The 21,703-nt window shown below is 39.1% G+C and overlaps 1 protein-coding gene across 1 annotated transcript in view; it reads right to left on the bottom strand.

Annotated features, from left to right (window-relative positions):
- LOC126428058 (zinc finger protein 830) overlaps nt 1-21,703 on the bottom strand; it is a 52,960-nt gene that overhangs the window by 30,152 nt on the left and 1,105 nt on the right. The window contains exons 2-3 of the mRNA XM_050089936.1: nt 14,919-15,145; nt 619-953 (exon numbers count right to left, since the gene is read on the bottom strand). Coding sequence (XP_049945893.1) covers nt 619-953; nt 14,919-15,145 — 562 coding nt within the window. The remainder of the gene's footprint in view (nt 1-618; nt 954-14,918; nt 15,146-21,703) is intronic.

Raw genomic sequence — 21,703 nt, 5'->3', positions numbered from 1 at the left:
ATTATTTTAATGGTATAGTATTTTTCTTCTTCCGAAAAAATGTCCTTATTTAAAATACCACTTGTATGTCATCACCACAATCAGGTGGTAAGTAGCCAACTGAAAGAATTTGTCCACTTTAAAAAAGAACAATGCTATTTTACACAGCAAAAATAGCATAAACTATACTCACTGTTACTGTTGTTGGCATCTTTTGCATAAATCATATCAGAACGTAACACGTGTTAAGAGACTACTGGCAATTGAGGCTGCTGGTATGAGGAAAATATTCAAAGGTCATATTTTGTTTGCAATTGTCAGAGATCATTTGCTACAGGGCATATACCCTATGGGAGTCTCTTGATAACTAATTCAAAGTTTAAAAAACACACACAGGTTGGTATACTATGGGCCCAACATTTTAATAATCGATCATGTCACCATCATCAGGGGTGCTTGCATACGGTTCGTTCTTGTAGTTACGCTGTACTCCACTGCAAAATGACTAAATGACCAAAATTGGAATAGTGGATTTTACAAACAAGTAGTTTTAACAGTCGAAGGTCATAACAATGTACACCAAAAAGTTTTAGGACAGTGAACCCCAGGTAATAAAATCAAAATTTGTATTTAGCTCACCTTAGCATCCAACAGAGGGTCATCAAAAAATCCTTCAGGTAAGGCATCTTCTGCAGCCACTTTGCTATTTTTTGCAGTCTTCTCATCCTTCGCATCTGTCTCGGCTTCCTCTTCCTTAGCCTTCAACACAGCCTCATCACCATCATTTTCTACCTCATCCTCCTCATCGTCATCCGACGGCACACCTCGAACCAACAGAACCCTCGACTGTACGGTCTTTTTCTCAGGCAGTGTTGCGGGAGGGGCAGTTTTCATCTGCGCTGATCCATCAAAAAAGTCAGGTGGAATGCTGTTGACTACTATTGGTGGACTTTCACTGGCATTCTTCAAGATACCTGTGAAGGAACAGACAAATTACATGACACAATCACAATCATTAGGTGCTAATACAGTTCCAATAAGGGACGTATCTCAACTTGAATGGTTAAAATCAACTTGAAATGCACATTAAGTATAACACTAAAAATGAGAGCTATCCACTGAACATTATTCAGCTGTTGTGTAAACCATACTTTGAGTTTACAGACTGGATCATCTATATTACTAGATGATTATCCTCATGCCTGATATCAGTCACAGGTTTCATATCTATTGGCTTCCAGGGGCAACAACTATTGACCACATTCAAAAATTTAATATGCTGTCATAACGTACTCATTAAAAGGCTTAAAGTTGCATTACAAATTTAACACTTTTAAAACAGCAACCATTGCACTCAGTTTGTCGGCAGCTGTATATGCCGTACGTGTGAGGAGGAATTCGACCCACACGAAACACATTGATGTGGCCGCAAATACGTCATCCCGCATGATATCAGGACATCCGAGGCCATGTCGACAGAGAGGATCTACCCTCCCATAGAGATAGCTCCCCCAGCATACAGCAGCAAGTAGCTGCTGAGGTGGAGAGGAAGATACAGATGACAGATTATCATCACCTTCTACACGAGCACCGACAACGACCCAGGTGACTTCACTCCAGAAAGAGCTCCCTTTGTACATCAGAGTCAGTTGACATTATTGTCGAAGAGAGGAGATTGCACCTATGAAAGGAGGCAACACCAAATCCTTTCCTGGAGCTGAAGGAAGAACTTGCAGCTGGAGATAATAAATCCTTCACAACATGGAAGTCTCTCAACAGGCTGAGGACTACGGTCTCAACTTGCAAGCGTAGCCTTGCCCGATGGGGAGCCACTATGTGACTGTGGGAATGTCCACACAGATGAGCACCTACTGACATGCCCAAACCTCAGTACAAGCTGTACCCCACTAGATTTACATCTAGCTTATGATGAGGCCATCTGCATAGCTGACTATTGGGCAAAACATATTTAAACTTCAAATTTTATCAAGGTTGACTGTTACCAGATTTAGATTTTAACATGTGGGGTTCTTGACACAGAAAATAAAATAAATAAACAGTTAGAAACTGTGTTTTTGACTTGAGGCACCATAACTGACAGCGCACAAATACCAAGAGACTTTGTTCATCCAGTATTTGAGAATGAGAGCACTTGGTGACTTTCAACAAACTTGAGACCTAATTTCAAACCTTGGTGAAACTTTTTGTCACTGCCATCCCCCGTAAAATGATGAAAGGTAAAAAGTTTATTGCTCATACAGTAAAATGCAAGCATCAGGTATGACATTTTAATCTATTATTTAATTAGTACTAGCTCTATTCATGACACAGTTTGGAGACAGTTTCCACATATAACACAGACTGTATCTGCAAAACTGTATCATTGTACAACACATAGTTCAGGAGATGTGATGTCATAAACAATAAGTTGCATGAAAAACTTGCTTTTGCTTAAAACAGAGTGCAAATTACCAAGACTATATTCATCCAGTATTTCATAATAAGACCTCTTAGCACTTTCCAACAATATGCAAGTATAATTTCAAACATATTCTAAATTTTTTCTCCTTTATATGCTTAACGTCATACATTTAACACATTAACTCATTTTTAAAGTAATCAGACATTTTATACATGGGAGTTCAATTCTTTAATGAATCGAGGTTTACTGATGAAGACATAATTGGAATAGGAGATAGGTTGTTTGCAAATATGTTACGGACAACATAACACAAGAAATACTGTAGTGACATAATGACTACGCAGTGACACTTTGTAGGAAAATAGTGATTCAGGACTGTTGCTTGTGGAAATCATGTCACACAGAACCACTATCAATTCTGACATATACATTGCAGTCCTTAGAAAAAACATCATACTCAAATGTGTCATGTTCGACAACAGGGCAAAAAGCACGGCATTTTGCAGTTGTATGATAACGCGAGGACACACATCGGTGAGAAAACCACCATCACGATGCAACACCCAACTTCCAGACCTGACCTGGCACTGTGTGATTACCACCTCTTCAGCAGACTGAAGGACATTTGAAGATGAAGACTACCTTGTGAAGGCTGCTCAACAGTGGCTCCAACATGTTGTTCCCAACTTCTACTATGCAGTTATAAACCCTCAATTGCACTGTGGCGTAAGGCAGTTGAAAGGGAAGGAGATTATGTGCAAAAATGATGTTTTCTCTCCAAGTGTATCAACACACTGTAAAAACATCAAGGAAATGGAAAATAAAATGGATGTTTTAAAAAAACCATCAAGCATTTATTTTGGAGTAACACTCGTACACCTTCACCCAGTAGTAAAACCCACTTCATTTCTGTTACTCACTGCCACATACATTCTGGTCTTTGCTATCCTTGCAATGGCTGGACAAATGAAAATAAGAGCTGTATGAACATTTATTTTTACTTGCAACCAATATAGTAATACACTTATGATTTCTTTCAACTTGCAGCAACATACCATCCACTAATGCATCCTGAATATTATGAATTTTCCTTGTGATATGATTGTTCCAACTGAACTGTTATTATATCAACATAATGAAATACAAGGGCATGCTGAAAAGTAATGCCTCCAATTTTTTTAATGAGAAAACTGTTAAAGCTTTCTCAATAACACAAACATTATTAAGATTCTACACCTTTTCCTTCATATCTACGTATTTCTTTCTCAGTACAGTCTCCCAATGAGAGACCAGTTTGTTGATAATGTCACTGTAGAATGTTTGAATGTGGAGATGGTGCCGCAGCCTCACCTCTGCTTGCGCTGCTTCATCACTATCAGACTGAAGTCCTCAGAGGTGTCCTTTAGCATCACTATCAGACTGAAGTCCTTGAAGATGTCCTTTAAGTTTTGGAAACAGATGACAATAAGATGGGACAAAGTTAGGATTGTACGGAGGATGATTGATACGTCAAACCCAAGGTGCCGGATTGTTGCAGCACTTGTGTGTGGTCTGGCATTGTCATGCTGAAGGAGAGAATGCTCTACGTGTGAATGAACTGTTTCATTTAAAAAGCCTTAAGAGACTTCACATACAATTCAGAGACATTACTTTTCAGCACACTTGTATGTTATTTTCATAACAATGCTTATTTGATGTAGTACTTTCAACAAACACTCCAATCGCAAAATTACATGTAATAATTAAAGAGCAAAATTTTTGTTCGTCAGTTTATGTTCTCACTGAAATAAGCTTCAATAAACAATTATTGCTGTATGAATCATTCATAAAAACACATTAATTAAGCCACTAAACAATACACAGTTCATATTTCATGAGAGAAATTTCTGTCAACTTTGATAACATGTTATGTGCAATTGGGAGTAAAATGAACTGTAGCTTACTAAATGTGAAGGGACAACAACATTATCAAATTTTTTGCATTATTGTAATAGCTTTGTTATGATATAGAGCTTTTATTATACTATGTACAATCTTGATTTTTGGGGAAGACACTTTTTGTTCAAATATTTATTCATGAATTCCCTCATCCATTAATCATAAAAGGTAGATATAGTTTGTAGTGGCACTGAATTGCCACATTTCATTCATAAATTCATAAATTTTAAGTATAGGGATCCATCACGAACACAAATTAGTTAAATAATGATAATTACAAACTGAAATTTCATCACTAATTATTTGTTTCTCTGTAAGAATAATCTTATTAATATCAAAAAAATTGATTTCCACGGAGATGGTACCTACTGTAATGCATTTAGGTACCAGCATGCCAAGGTGCAGTCATTTGTAGTGAGTCTGCAGTCTGTCTTCAGTTTTCGCACACTGCTATCAGTCTTCAGCAATGAGTAGGCGCAAGTCTGTTCTCTAATCACAAATAAAATATATAATATGATCCTGCAGAATTATCAGTTTATTCTGGAAACCTATTTACATTATGAGTATTTGCAGTGCTTAAAAAACCTGAGTGAAAGAAATGGAAATGTCATGAAATTTGATAATGACTACTTTTAAAAAAATAGATACGTAAATGTTTCACTTACAGCTCAAATTCATTATCACTATAGTTCTACATTTACATGACAACTCTGCAACTCTCACTCAAGTGCCTGGCAGAGGCACACTACTTCTCTACCGTTCTACTCTCTAACAGCATGATGGAGAAGCGAATGCTTAACTCCTGCTGTGCCTTTTATGATTTCTATGAATTTGTTGCAATGATCATTTCTCCCTATGTAGGGAGGTGTCAACAAAATATTTTCACATTTAGAGGAGAATGTTGGAAATTCAAATTTCGTGACAAGATCTCACCGCAATTGAAAAAGCCTTCAATTTAATGACTGCCACCCCAAACTCACTTATCATATCTGTGACACTATCTCGTCAGTTTCACGATAATACAAAACAAGTTGTCCTCCTTTGGACTTTTTCAATGCCCTCTGTCAATCCTATCTGGGAAAGATCCCTTACTGCTCAGCAATACTCTAGCAGAGGACAAACAGCCACAGTGCAGGCAGTGTCTTTAGTACACCTGTTGCACCTTCTGTGTGTTCTGCCAATAAAATGCAGTCTTTGGTTTGCCTTCGCCACAACATTATGTATGTGACTGTTCCAGTTGAACTTGTTCATAATTGTAATTCCTAAGTATTTTGTTGAATTGGCAGACTTTAAATTTGTATGATTTATCATGTTAATGAAATTTAACAGAAGCGTAATAAATTATGCATGTGAACGACCTCATATTTTTCATTATTTAAGGCCATTTGCTGCTTTTCGTATCATACAGATGTTTTGTCTAAATCATTTTCCAGTTGGTTTTGGTCTTCATAAGACTTTACTACATGGTGCATGACAGCATCATTTGCATACAATGTAAGAGGGCCAGTCAGATTGTCTCCTACATCACTGATATTGATTAGGAACAACAGAGGTTCTATAACACTTCCTTGGGAAAAGCCAGGTATCACTTCTGTTTTAATCAATGACTTTTCATCAGTTACTACACACTATGATCTTTCTGAGAGGAAATCAAAAATCCAGTCACACATTAGGTGCTCCTTGTGATGAACAGTATCAAAAGCCTTTTGGAAATCTAAAAATGACTCTGAGGTCCTCGTTTGATAGCACTCATTACTTCGTGAGAATAAAGAGCTAGTTGTGTTTCACAAGAACAATATTTTCTGAATCCCTGCTGACTGCATACCAACATGTGGGGCGGCGGGTGGAATAATTGTTAATGTTCCTATTATTTATTTAATGGTGTTGTTTGCCATTCTCAACACTGGCTCTCTAACTGCAATATTGGCAACCAGAAAGTGATTAGCAAAACGTGAAGCCTGTAATTAGAATTCCTAGTGCCCACTTCATCTGAGAAATACATTTATAGCTACAGCTTATAGCTCTGAGGAATTAGGAGATTGTCTGGGATTCATGCTGCTTCCCTACAAACAGACCATTTTAAATGAGACAATTCACAATGTTAAAACACAGTGTATGTTCCAAAATGCTACTGGAAATCGACATCAGTGATATGGGTCTGTATTTTGGTGTATTATTCTTTTTCCATTCTCAGAGATTGGAGTTACCTGTGCAAATCCTCAGTCTTTAGGTGCAGATCTTTAATCAAACGAGCAGTTGTATACAGCTGTTAAGTTTTTTTTATGAGTCATTAGTCTTCTGACTGGTTTCATGTGGTCAGCCACAAATTACCTGTCCTGTGCCAACCTCTTCATCTCAGAGTAGCACTTGTACTCTATGTCCTCAATATCTACTGGATGTATTCCAATCTCTGTCTTCCTACACACTTTTTACCCTCTACAGCTTCCTCCAGTACCATGGAAGCTATTCCCTGATGTCTAAACACATGTCCTATCATCCTGTCCCTTCTTCTTGCCAGTGTTCCCTCTATGTTCCTTTCCTTGTCAGTTCTGTGGAGAACCTCCTCATTTATTACCTTATCAGTCCCATTAGTTTTCAAAATTCTTCTGTAGCACCACATCTCAAATGCATCAACACTCTTCTGTTCCAGTTGCCCCACAGTCCATACTTCACTACCACATAATACTGTGCTCCAAATATATATTCTCAAATATTTCTTCCTCATATTAAAGCCTATGTTTGATAATACTAGACTTCTCTTGGCCAGGAATGTCCTTTTTGCCACTACTAGTCTGCTTTTTATGACCTCCTTGCTCCACCCACCATGTGTTATTTTGCTATGTAGGTAGCAGAATTCCTCCAACTCCAACTTCATATACTTTGGATCCCGAATTCTGATGCTCAGTTTCTTACTGTTCTTATTTCTGATATTCTGAACTCATTAAACTATTCATTCCATTCAACAGATCCTGTATTTTTTCTTCACTTTACTGAGGATAGCAATGTCATCAGCAATTCAGTTCATTGATATACTTCCATTTGAATTTCAATCCTATTCTTGAACCTTTCTTCTATTTCTGTCTTTGCTTCTTCAATATATAGACTGAACAGTAGGATTGAAAGACTATGTCCCTGACTTACACTCTTATAAAAATAATGTTTCTTGATTTTTCTTCAGTTTGCTTTCATTATCAAGCACAAGATATGAACTCATACTTTTACCTTCACTTAAGCCAAACTGAGCATCATCTAACAGATCCTCAGTTTTTTTACATTCTTCTGAATATTATTCCTGTCCTGTCAGCAACTTGGATGCACGAGCTCTTAAGCTGATTATGTGATAATTCTTGCACCTGCTGGCTCTTCCTATCTTTGGAATTTTGTGGATGATGTTTCTCCGAAAGTCTGATGGTACATTGTGTCTTATACATTCTACACATGAATGTGAATAAGTGTTTCGTTGACACTTCCCTGAAGGATTTTAGTAATTCTGATGGAATGTTATTTATCTCTTCTGTCTCATTTGATCTTAAAGTCTTCAAAAGCTCTTTTAAATTCAGATTCTAATCCTGTATCTCCTAGCTCTTCCCTGTTGACTACTACTACTTCTTCTTCTATCATGTCAACAACAGTGGAATTCAAACTACACTTTCAATGTTGCCATCCTTCTTTTTAATTTTGCCGAAGGTTGTTTCCACCTTTCCATTTGCTGAGTCACTCCTCCTAACAGTCTCTCTCACTCTCTCTCTCTTTTTTATCCCCCCCCCCCTCCCCCACACACACACACACAATGTCTTAGCTTCCCTACCCTTCCTATCTATTTCATTAGTGAGTGATTTGTTTTTCTTTATTCCTGAATTTCCCTGAACATTTCTGTACTTCCTTTTGTCAATCAACTGAAGTATCTCTTCTGTTACCCACAGTTTCTTCGCAGACACCTCCCTAGTACGTCCGTTTTTCACTCCAACTTCTGTGATTGTTCTCTTTAGAGATGTTCGTTCCTCTTCAACTAAACTGCCTACTGAGCTATTTGTTACTGCAGTATTTTTAGCCTCAAAGAAATTCAAGCACATCTCTTCATTCTTCAGACTTCTGTATTCCTCTTCTTCGCGCATTTATTCTTCCTGACTAGTCTCTTAACCTTCAACCTACTCTTCATCATTACTAAATTGTGATCTGAGGCTACATCTGTTCCTGGGTATGCCTTACAATCCAACATCTGTGTTCAGAATCTCTGCCTGAGCATGACGTAATCTAACTGAAATCCTTCCACGCCTCCAGGCCATTTCCATGTATACTGCCACCTCTTGTGCTTCTTGAACACAGTATTCACTACTACTAACTGATATTCATTGCAGAACTCAAATAAATCTTTCTCCTCTACAATTTCTAGTACCAAGCCCATATTCTCCCACAATCCTTTCTCTACTGCCTTCCGCGACAACCACATTCCAATCCCCCACACAAACATCAGATTTGCATCTCCCTTTGCGTACTGGATCACCCATTCAATATCCTCATATACTTCCTCCCTTTTGTCTCTTCATCTTCAGCTTGTGATACCTGAACTTTTTTTTTTTTTAGTGTTGATTTGCTGTTGATTCTGATGTGAAGAACCCGACCACTGAACTGTTCACAGTAACTTACTCCCTGCCCTACCTTCCTATTCATCATGAATTCTACTCCCATTATACCATTTTCTGCTGCTGTTGACATTGACCTACACTTGTCTAACCAGAAATCCTTGTCTTACTTTGATTACACTTCACTGACTCCCACTATATCTAGGCTGGACCTTAGCATTTCCCTTTCCAGATTTTCTAGCTTCCCCACCACGTTCAGACTTCTGACATTCCACACCCAGGTTCACAGAATGTTACCCTTACATTATTTATTCAGTCTTTTTCCCATGGTCACCTCCTGCTTGGCAGTCTCCTACAGGAGATCCAAATGGCGGAACATTCCAGGATCTTTTGTCAATGGAGAGATCAACGCAACAATTTTTCAATTACAGGCCACATGTCCTGTGGATACATATTATATGTTTTCAATGCAATAGTTTCCGCTGCCTTCTGCATCCTCATGCAACTGAACACTTGATGCCTCAGCCACTTAGGAGCAGTTTAGTTCCCCAAGCCTTTTGGGAGCAGTTTGCCACCCCATGGGCAAGAGAGTGCCCTGAAGCTCTGTCTGGTCCTCCGTCCTATTTGACAACACTGTTCGCAGAACAAGAGTGACCTCTTTGCCAGAAGTCTTCAGTCGCCATTAGTGATGATTTTTATTCTAGCAAGTTATCCTTTTCCTAATATTGCTGATATTCCAACCTGGAGTTGCCATTGTTTGATTACAAAAATTTAAAAATCAGTCATAGTAACAACCATCTCACAATATATCACACTTGGAACAAGAAGTCTGCACTATTCAAAACTCAAATCTTACTCTTGCACAGAAATGAGCAGAGTATGGAGCCATGAAAATATATGACCACCTTCATTGTGAGTTCAGATGCTAGTAGGTAACACAAGTTCTAAAAGAAATTGAAATTATTTCTACTGGACAACTCCTTCTTCATAGATGAATTTCTGAGTGCATAGTATTTCTATGTGGTTGGGTTACAGTTATCAAATTTTGTTACATTACGAAAAATTATAAGAAAATACTGATGGCCATATCAACAAACCTAATAACATGTTCCACATACAGTAAATTGTCACAAAACATACAAAATACCAAACTGAACCACACCATTAATTGTTTACAAAAGAAGGAGGTCATGAAACATGTGAAGGATTCATTTTGCCAACTGCTCCACTGAATGGAACTCAACATGCGCTTTTTTCACAAGTCATCATGAGAGTCGTGAATCAAGGCAGTCAGATGGCTGCAGTAATTTTTTACTTCAGAAAACCTTTGTCTCCAAACCACAGAAATGCTTATCAATGGAAGTATAATCATGACAAGTATGAAGTCAAATTTGTGACAGGAATGAGGATTTCTTGGTAGGGAGAATGCTGCACGTTATCTCGGATGGAGACTCATCAACAGACATAGAAGTAAGTATCTTCAGGTGTGCTCAGGGAGGCGTGCAGAGGCTGTTCCTACGCATGTCATATATTAATGACCTATAGGCAGTATTAATAGTAACGTCAAACTTTTTGCAGATGATGCAGCTATCCACAATGAAGTCCAGTCTGGAAAAGAGAACCTACACAAATATCCGGTCGATCTGGATAAGATTTCGAAGTGGAACAAAGACTGGCAACTTGCTTTAAATGTACAGAAAGTAAAATTGTGAACTTCACAAACTGCAAAAACATAGTATCCGATGACTACAGTATCAACAAGTTACAACTGCAGTCAGTCAACTCATACCAGTAGCTGAAGATTATAATGTGTAGAAATCTGAAATGGAATCACCACACAGGCTCACTCGTAGGAAAGGCAGTTACCAGACTTTGGTTTGCTAGTAGGATTTTTAAGTGGAATCAGTCTACAGAGGAAATTGCTTATGGGATCATTTATTCAGCATCAGAGTATTACAGAGATGCTCAATAAATTGCAGTGGTAGACATTATATAAGAGAGACATTGTGCATCACTAGGTGGTTTACTTTTGAAATTTCAAGAAAGAACTTTCCACCCGCAAACATCTCACGAAATGACATCAATGAGAAAATTCAAGTGTTAGAGCTGATAAAGAGGCTTACTGATAATCATTCTTCCCATGTCCCATTCGCAAAAAGGGCAGGGAAGGGGGGATCAGCTAATGGTACCAGAAGTATCCTCCACCACTCACTATTACTAGCCTGGGAGGTATGATGTAGACGCTTACAAAACACTCATACACCCTATCTTAAGGTACTGCTCAAGTGTGGAGGACCCATACTAAATGTCTGCAAAGAACGGCAGCATGAATAGTCACAGGATTGTTTGACCCATGAAAAAGCATCACCGAGACGCTGAAAAACACGAACTGGCTTCAAGACAAGCGCAAACTGCCCTGCCAAAGCCTACTTACGAAGTTTCAATAATCAGCATTTAGCGAGTAATCTAAGAATACAGTACGTCCCCTACACATCACTCCAGTAGGGATCACAAAGACACCGTCACACAAATTAGAACACACGTGGCATTTAAGCAATTATTCCTTATCACCATCCACAAGTGAACGGGGTGGGAAGACAACCTAATGAATGGCACAAAGGGAAATATCCTCTTCCCTGCACTTCATAATGGTTTGCAAATTGCAGACGTAGCTGCAGAAAGAAGCTGACAGAATGAAGCTTTGAAGTCGGCTGAAAGTTCTGTTATGAGATTTTCAATAAAAGAGAAAAATCACAGTTTGCATCTCTCTTTACCTGGCATACAGTTTTAATCTGTCATGAAGTTGCACCGCAGTGTGCATATTCATGCAGAATGGAAGTTCTCATCTGATAGTGTCACATTCTTTAGTGATCTCTCTGACTGTTTTTCAATTACAGTCCACATGTCCTGTGGATACAAATTATGTGCCTTCAATGCAATAGTTTCCGCTGCCTTCTGCATCCTCATGCAACTGATCACTGCTGATACCTCAGCTATTTAGGAGCAGTTTAGTTCCCCAAGCCTTTTGGGCAGCACATTATGTCATTATCATGAGAACTGCACATTTCTATTGTATTAGGTCATCTAAAGTGAGCAAATGAGCTTCCAGAAGTAACTTTCAAGAATGCAGCCAGGTGATATAGTCAACAATCACTGATATTTCCAAAGGTGCATGCCCTGTAATTTGCAAGGTAAAATTTCAGCAACTAATCACTGTGCAAGGGAATTAAAAATCCCAGTTTGCAGAGTAATTCAGGAAAGATTAACACACACACACAGTAAATGCTAGTGCTATCACATTATCAAAGATGACTGACAGTAAGTTATCTCTATTTACAAGATTAGTTGCTAACTTAATTTTTGACTGCTTCCTTAATAACACTATCTCTATAACTGGAAGTGCATGTCAGAATCTTCGTATTGTTATATTCCATAAAATAACTGGAGCCAAGACCAAGTTCTGCAATGGCTGATTGCTCAGCTACTCTAAGCTTGTGTGTTGCTTATGCTCAAAGTTCTGATAGTCTGACCAATATGTGACATGGATGGCACTACTGCTAGGAACACAACACAAATCCACCTTACACAAACCACGATCATCATCTTTCATGGAACCTAAAAGGACCTTAATCTTAGATAGTAGTTGAAAAACACAATTCACATATTTCCACAAAATACAGCCAATCCTGTTCAAAATGCTCCCTTCATAGGGCAAAAAGGTCATAGGCTTGGGTGTTTAGACTACCTTCTAAGATTAAGATCTTTTTAGGTTCCATAAAGGATAATCTCAGTTTGCTTAAGGCTGGTTTCTATCGTTTTCTTGCGGTTGTGGCATGTCATGTATTGGTCAGACTAACAGCACCGTGAAGGACCAGTGTACTGAGCATAAGCGTCACACATGCTTACAACAGCCAAGGAAATCTGCTATTGCAGTACATTGTCTTGGTAGTGGTCATCCTATGAATTGTAACAACATGCAGATTCTGGGATGCACTTCCATCAGCTGGGATAGTGTTATTAAGGAAACAGCTGAAATTAAATTAGCAAGTAACCTTACAAACAGAGATGGAGGATTTTGTTTAAACTGTGTGTTGAATCCAGCTCTCTCAATTGTCGAAAACAGAGGGACAGAGTTAATGCTATCTCACCATTGGTTATTAATTTTCACTATTGACAACCTGTGAAGCCAGTCATCTTTGGTTGTGAGATAGCACTAGTGTTTACTGTGTGTGTGTGTGTGTGTGTGTGTGTGTGTGTGTGTGTGTGTGCGCGCGCGCACGCGCGTGCGTGGGTGCGTGCGTGCGCATATGTTTGAAAATGACTGGGTGTGCACTTGTCGAAACATCAGCAGTTGTTGACATCACTTGGCTGCATTCCAGTAAGTTATTTGAACAATGTATGTGCTGGGAGAAACTCAGGTCTCACAGAGCTTCCTGAAGATTTTCAGTAGCATAGTGACCCCGAAGGTACCGTATCATGAGATGGTGATTACACTGAAATGTGACAGCTTGTTCCTTCTGAAGTTACTGTGACAGTCACAAGCAGCAAAATGACCACAGGAAAGTTGACATTACCCTACATACGCTTTACGGTGGGGAGAAATGTTTAGCTCAAGTAGGAGATTAACATTTAAATGTCACAAATTGTATTTTTCAGAAGATGCCAGAGGAGCTGTAAACGCTTGTGTGTGTCACATTAGTGAAGGCAATAAAAGGAAAGTTTGAGTTTGGTGGGGTATTCACTGTGGATTTTGTGAAGGACCATTCTTGATGTTTATCAGAGACAGTTCAAGAAAAAACCAGAAAACCTACATCAAAGTGGTTAGACAGAGATTTGACCCCACTGCCTCTGAATGTAAGAAACTGCCAGCAGAATAATTTACTAGTAGTATCTGACTGGAAGAGACACACTTGTTGCACATACATCAACAAGATAAAACTTCTGTTATAGTACATTACACAGATTCAAAAACTCATTACATCACAATAATGAAAAAAATGCTTACACTTACGAACACCAACTGAGCAATTTTATGCTTTTTAAATATGTGAGCTAATGAGAATACAAGGAAATGTAAGTGAGGTTAGGAATGAGGGAATGTAATTGTGTCTCCCCCCCCCCCCCCCATCCTCCACCCACCCACACACACACAGGTATGAGGGTCATAGGGTCATTACTAAAAGCAGAAATACTTTGAAAGAAGAGTTTCAGACTCTTGTTTCCAGAGTGTTGCACTGAGTGTAGACACTTATAGTAATGCTATGGTGCATACTATACTGGCGAACTTTAAATGTCACGAATGTTGTGGGCTCTGATTTTTGATAAGTTAGATAGAGTCTGTACACAAAATAACTTCGACAGATGTGTTCATGTGTGGAAGACTGAACATTGCTATAAAAACCACATGACAGCACTAATGCATATCGGATACTTATGAATGTTGGTGTTTTAAGCCATGCAAATTATGAACTGCACTATTTTTTTATTCTACAGCTGGTGGGGTAATAGGATATTGATAGATCTTGTATTGGGTTGTTCCAAGTAAGAATTGGTGCATTTCCTACAAGAATATTCGAGCTATTTGATCATAAACTATGTTTCCCATTACAACCCTATGTCATTATTCACAACCTGTTCAGTAAATTTTAGTGCATGTGTGGATGATCTGGCTAGGCATAGTGTTTTGGTGTTTGTTTCTATGGACTCGTCATAAGTTAGTCAGCAGACATTGCATGTATATGAGGTACACAGTTGAAAATGTAACATTTATAACAGAAATTTATAATAAGTAAATTACAACTGCATCCCACAAAGTGCACATACTTAATGTCAGAGCATATGACCAACTTTTCAGAGGTTATGAACAATGTAGTAATTACGCCTCCGTAAGCATATAATTTGTTCTGTGATTAATTTCTATATCACTCATAATCTTATATGATGACTCTAGTCTAGTAAGTGCTTTGGAAGTTTGGATATAAAACAAAACTGCTCACTTTTCAGCTTCTTAGCTGGCTGTGGTGGTGGTGTGGGTGGCCGCCTCTTGACTTGCACACGGGCAAGTTCCGCAATACGCTCTCGCTCGCGCTCTGCTTCTCGTTTCTTCTTAACCTGTGCAACATTTTCACGGTGCTGCTTGCTGTTGATGTGCACAGTCCACACTGCCTCACTGCGCACCACCGAATCACACAGGATGCACGTAAGATGACCTGAATCGGTATACGTACAGTTACGAGTTAAGGGTACATAGTGGTACAACCAAATTGCCAATATTATGCTCTTTAATGTGTGTACATTGGACAGACTGCACTAGCTTTTGTTTTGGTCAAGCTTCGTTTCTATAAATACAAGCAAATAGATTCTTCACCTGATCCTTAGCTGCCGTACAAATGTATGTTACACAGAGTGCCCTAAGTAACAATATCATAGATGAAGGAGAGTTGAGAATGACATATTTATTATCAAAAACAGCAGACTCCTTACATAAATGATCTCACAAACTGAGTTCTGGTAGAACCTAACAACAAAAATTACCCTGTCAGCATTTTCTGTGATCTTGCTGAGCACTTCAATAACTGTATGGAGATAACAACATTCTACAAGGGCAACAAAAATGGTACGGTGTTTAAGATATCCTCCTTACATGGGTAGAGTCTTATCTACATCTACACTCTGAAAGCAGCCATGTGGTGAATGGCAGAGGGTACGTTCAATTGTAACAGTTATTAGGGCTTTGCCCTGTTCCATTCACGTGTGGAGTGCAGAAAGAATGTTTGAATGCCCCTGTGCATGCAATAATTATTCTAATCTTATCCTCACGATGCCTGTGTGAGCGATATGTAGGGGTTGTAGCATATTTTCATATTCTTGAAATTTTGTTAATAGACTTTCTTGGGTCAGTTTACGTCTATCTTCCCGAGTATTCCAGTTCAGTTCCTTCAGTATCTCTGTGACACCCTCCCACCAATTAAAAAAATCTGTGATTCTGTGTTTGTGCTGCCCTTCTCTGTATATGTTCAAAATCCCCTGTTAGTTCTATTTTGTACAGGTCCCATACACTGGAGCAACATTCTAGAACTGGTTGCATGAATGATTTGTAAACAATCTCCTCCGTAAACTGATTGCACTTTGCCAGTATTCTACCAATAAACTGAAGTTTACCACCTACGTCACCCACAACTGAATCAATGTGATCATTCTGTTTCATATCCCTACAAAGTGTTATTGGGAAGAAAGAAGATAATAAAAGAGGAGGAAATGGTTCAACAAGACATGCCAGTAGGCTACAGAAAAGGGAAGAAGATGGGGGAGAAGTGGCTAGATGTTAGGGAGAATGAGCAGAAAAGGGAACATCAGAAGGGAGACAAAGTGGATCCTAAGAGCAGAGAAGAGAATATATCTAACCAGTCTATCTAACTAGTGGAAGCAGAGAGAGAAAACATGAACTCAAGGCAATTCCAAACCATAAAAATCGGAAATCCGGATTTCAGAGCCAAACTTTTTTCATTAGAGATAAGAACTGCAACTTGATAAATGACAAGGAAAGAAACTGCCAGAAGATTGGAAATTGGCTATAATATGCCCAAAATACAAGAAGGGAAGCAAAATGGAATGCGGTAACTACAGAGGAATCAGCTTGTTGAATGTAACATATAAGGTGCTGTCCATCATTATCCACAGAAAATTGCATTCAAAATTCCATTCATAGAGAACAACATACAGGAGTAGCAAGCTGGCTTTCCACCAAACCGATCGACAATAGATCACATTTTCACATTAAGACAATTGTTTGAAAAACATTGGGAATATGATAAGGATATATCTACAGCCTGTTTGTCGATTTTCAACATGCATATGATAGCATCCACAGGAATAGTGTATACAATGCAATGCGTGACTTCAGAATCCCTGGGAAGTGAGTGAGAATGGTGCAAGTTTGTATGAAAGGATCAAAGGCAGCAGTACATTTCCGAGGAGCCACATCAGAAACATTCGAGATTAGACAGGCCTCAGACAAGGTGATGCTCTCTCATGTGTTCTGTTAAATGTCATCTTAGAGAAAGTAATAAAAGAGTGTAGGCAACAGGAGTGGGTTGGAGTAGAGATGGACCGTAACTTCAACTGCCTCGCACATGCAGATGACATAGTACTACTAAGTGAATCAAAGCATGAGTTGAAAGAAATGTACCAGAAAATGGACAATTAAGAACAAAAGGTAGGGTTCAAAGTGAATCGAGACAAAACAGAGTTCACGCAATTAAGAAGACGAGAGCAGGAAGAATTTCCTAAGGTAGATGGCAAGAGGTTCAAGAGAGTACACCAGTTCAAATACTTGGGATCTTGGTTTACCACGGACAACAAGACAAAAATGGACATCAAGGAAAGAATAGCAGTGGGAATGATATGCATGCATTCCCTCAGAGACGCTCTGCTCTAAATCAATCTCAGTGAACACTAAAATGAAATCTACAACACAGTGATATGCCCAGCAGTAATGTACGGTTCAGAAACATGGAGCATGACTAAGCGAGAAAGGGAAAAACTATTAATATTTGAAAGAAGAGTAATGAGGAAGATATGGGGGCCAGTTTTAGATAACGGAGAATGGAGGAGGAGGAAAAATAAGGAAATCTACCTTCTGATGTGACAACCAACTATCCTAAAAAAGGTAAAAAGCAAAAGAATACAATGGTGGGCCATGTAGCTCATATGCCAGATGGAAGACAGGCAAAGATGGCACTAGTGGAGAAACCAAACACTCCATTGGACGACCAAGGCAATGCTGGGTGGACGACCTGGTGAAGGACCAGCAGCCCTGGGAATCGAAGACACCTGGAGGAACTGGGCAAAAAACAGGAAGGAATGGAGGCAGTTTATGGAAGTAGCACATGGTCTGCAGGGCCTGTGATCACTGAATATCTATCTATCTACAAAGTGTTACACCCAATTTTTTGTATGAGTTGGCCAATGTCAACAGTGGCTCATTGATATTATAGTCATATGATACTGCATTTTTTTCATTTTGTTAAGTGCAAAATTTTATGTTTCTGAACATTTACAGCAAGTTGCTGATCTCTGCACCACGTTGAAATCTTATCAAGACCTGACTGAATATTTATGCAGCTTCTTTCAGGTATTGCTTCATTATAAAGAACTGCATCATCTACAAAAGCCTGATTTTACTATTAAAATTGTCTGCGAGGTCATTAACATACAAGATGAACTGCAAGGGTCCCAACACATTTCCCTGGGGCACACCTTAAGTTACTTCTACATCTGACGATGACTCTCCATCCAAGATAACACGCTGTGTCCTCCCAACCAAAATGTCCTCAGTCCAGCCACAAATTTCACTTGATACCTCAAATGATTGTACTTTTGACAATAATCTTAGGTGCGATACTGAGTCAAATGCTTTTCAGAAATTAAGAAATACTGTATCTGCCTTGGCTTGATCCAAAGCCTTCAGTATGTCGTGTGAGAAAAGTGCGAGTTGGGTTTCACTGGATCGACATTTTCTAAATCCATGCTGGTTGGCACTGAGAAGGTCATTCTGTTCAAGATACCTCATTATGTTTGAGTTCTGAATATGTTTTAGGATTCTACAACAAATTGCTGTCAAGAATATTGGACGGTAGCCTCGTAGATCACTTTGACTACCCTTCTTGTAGACAAGTGGGACCTGTGCCTTTTTCCAAGAACTGAGCAAGGTTTTTTGTTTGAGGGATCTACAATGGATTACAGTAAGAACAGGGGCTAACTCAGTCACAAATTCAGTAGACCTATAGAATCTGACGGGGATTCCATCAGGACCTGGAGCTTTGTTCAAGTTCAATGATTTCCGCTGATTCTCAACACCACTGACACCAATACTTATTTCACCCATCTTTTCAATGGTACGATGATTAAATGTGGGTAATTCTCCTGGGTTTTCCTTTGTAAAGGAACATTTGAAAATGGAGTTAAGCACTTCAGGTTTAGCTTTTCTACCCTTAATTTTAGTTCCTGTCTCATTTGGTGCCACTAACAGCCTTTACACACGACCAGAATGTCTTTGAGTTCTGTGAAAGAGCACTTGACAGTATTCTGCTATGGTAGTCTTAGATGACTTCACAAATTGCTCTCTTGAGTTTTTTCAGGGAGAAGACCAGACAGCGAGGTCATCGGGTTAGGGAAGGACGTGGAAGGAAGTCGGCCGTGCCCTTTCAAAGGAACCATCACGGCATTTGCCTAGAGCGATTTAGGGAAATCATGGAAAACCTAAATCAGGATGGCCGGATGCGGGATTGAACCGCCCCCCCCCCCCCCCCCCGAACGCGAGTCCAGTGTGCTAGCCACTGCGCCACCTCACTCGGTCAAATTTCTCTCTTGACAGCCAAACATGTTTCAGTCGGAATCTCTCTATGTATAGTCCTACACTTTATTTCACACCTCTGTTTCTTTAGAAATTTCTTTACAGTGATTGTATACAATGGAGGTTCCCTTCCATTACGAACTGTTCTACTGTGTACATATCTATCCAGTGCATAGAAAATATTCTTTCAAACTTGATACAGAGTTCCTCTACATGCTTCTGAGCTGTGCTGCAAGTTTCAAGTTCCTCATTGAGATATGAAACTACTGAATTTTTATCAAGTTTACTGCTTGTTTTAGTTGCCCTTTGTATTTTGGTAATCATTGTTGCCACAACCATGTCATACTCAAAGAGGTCAGGTCCATTTGTTGCCATTAGATTCTATATGTTTTCATCGTGAGTGGGGCTCCTAAGTATCCGTTCAAGATAGTTTTCAGAGAAGGCACTTAGCAGAGTTTCACAGGATGTCTTATAACACACACCACTAACAAAACTGTAATTTTCCCAATTAATTGTTGGATGATTAACGTCTCCATCAATGATTATAGTATGATTGGGGAACTTACGTACAAGTGAACTGAGGTTTTCTCTTAAGTTTTCGATTACATCAGGAGATGAGTCTGGTCGGTGATAGAAGGATCCAGTAATCATTTTACGCCCACCCCTGATACTGAGTCTTGCACAAACTGTTTCACATGCAACTTCAATTTCTAAATCGGTGGGTTCAAGTTTCTTATCTATTGTGACAAATACGCCACCTCCACTTGCCATCTGCCTATCCCTTCGATCAATAGACACTCAAATTTTCCTCAAAAAACTCACCGCTATCAATTTCCAGTTTCAACAAGCTTTCTGTACGTAGTATTATGTGAGCTTCACTGCTTCTTATGAGCACTTCAAGCCTTGGCACTTTGCTGTGAATGCTTAGGCAGTTTACCATTAGGATTTTAAAACTCTCACCTGTGGGAAGAATTTCTTTCGATCTTACATTGATACTCCTGGGTTTCCTACTGGTATTGTTTTCTGGATTGGATGGAAAGTTGCCTAATCCAAAAAACCCTTGTGTGCACCCAACACAGTCAACTGCCTGAGTAGTAGCTTCTGATGAGTAGTGCACACCTTACCTACAGTTCTCAACCCTATGTCACAAGTCCAGGGAGTCATAGCCTAGCTTGTCACACATCTTAACAACTGAACACAGAGAGTCACATCAGCAAATTACACAACATGAATTACATGAATTTTGGAATAAGAAAACAAAAAATATGGAGTGAATTTTAAAATTTTCCTGGCAAACTGAATTTACAAACAACTTTTTGGCTTGCAGCTGGTCATCATTTAATACCTCCCACAATATTTCGACTGAGCACCTGCTAATCATCTTCAGGTGAGCCATCGAAGATTGTCAGTCAGACTGGCAAGGGCCCAGTTGAACTATCGTGGAATGTATTAGACGACGATCAGCTGCAAGCCTGAAGCTTGTTGCAACATTAAATATGGAGTTCCAAAGGGTTTAGTGCGTGGTACACTACCATTCTTTGCCTTCATAAACAATTTATTGGGGACACTATAGGACTCTCAGACAACTGTGATGTTTGGTGATGACACTCGCATACTGATAAAGGGTTTCAAGCGCATCCACACCATATGAAGCCAGGAGAATAATGAAACAGGCTTACTACTGCTTCACAGCAAAGCCCAAACCCTAAGTTTATGAACACTAATATTATGTAACTTCAAACAAATTAAAACGACTTACAGGTATCACAAGTGGAAATGAATGGATCCGCAATGAGTGAAGCTCACTGTGTGAAGTTCCAATCCATCTAGATTGATAACAATGTGAAGTGGCACTAGTAGTTATGGTTGGTATCTGTATCTTCCGTTGTGTGCTGCACTTGGTAACTGCACAATGAATGGTTTGTAGCAGCCAATCAGAATGCTTGTTCATTATTTCCTATGGTCTGTAAATAGAGTTAGCTATTCGATTAGAAATTAACCATACTGTCATGATTTTTGGCAAAACTGGAAGTAAGACCTACAAGTAGGTTATTGTAATGAAGAACATATATCTCAGGCTATACTAGATATCAATCTACTACAACAACCATATTTGTGTTGAGGTTTGTTGGATTTGCCAACTTGTACACAAACTGTCACATTCTAACCTAACCTAGACCTAGATCTTCATCACAGGTCAGCCTGCCAGCATATCTAGTTTTCTTCCTGCTCTCCATAACAAAAACAAGTGAAATCAATAACTGTGTTTGACTGAAAGGCATCAATGCCTTCAATGATTGACATTGGCTACTGACAGCTGATTCACAATTCATCATTTTCATTTCCCATCATTCATCATGTGCAGCACATAAAGGAAGGGCCAAGTACAATATACCTACACTTTACCCAAATATTCTGTGCTTGAGT

The sequence above is a fragment of the Schistocerca serialis genome, chromosome 12 (assembly GCF_023864345.2).
Source record: "Schistocerca serialis cubense isolate TAMUIC-IGC-003099 chromosome 12, iqSchSeri2.2, whole genome shotgun sequence".
Taxonomy (NCBI): Eukaryota; Metazoa; Arthropoda; class Insecta; order Orthoptera; family Acrididae; genus Schistocerca; species Schistocerca serialis.
This window is presented reverse-complemented; position numbering and strand designations above follow the sequence as displayed.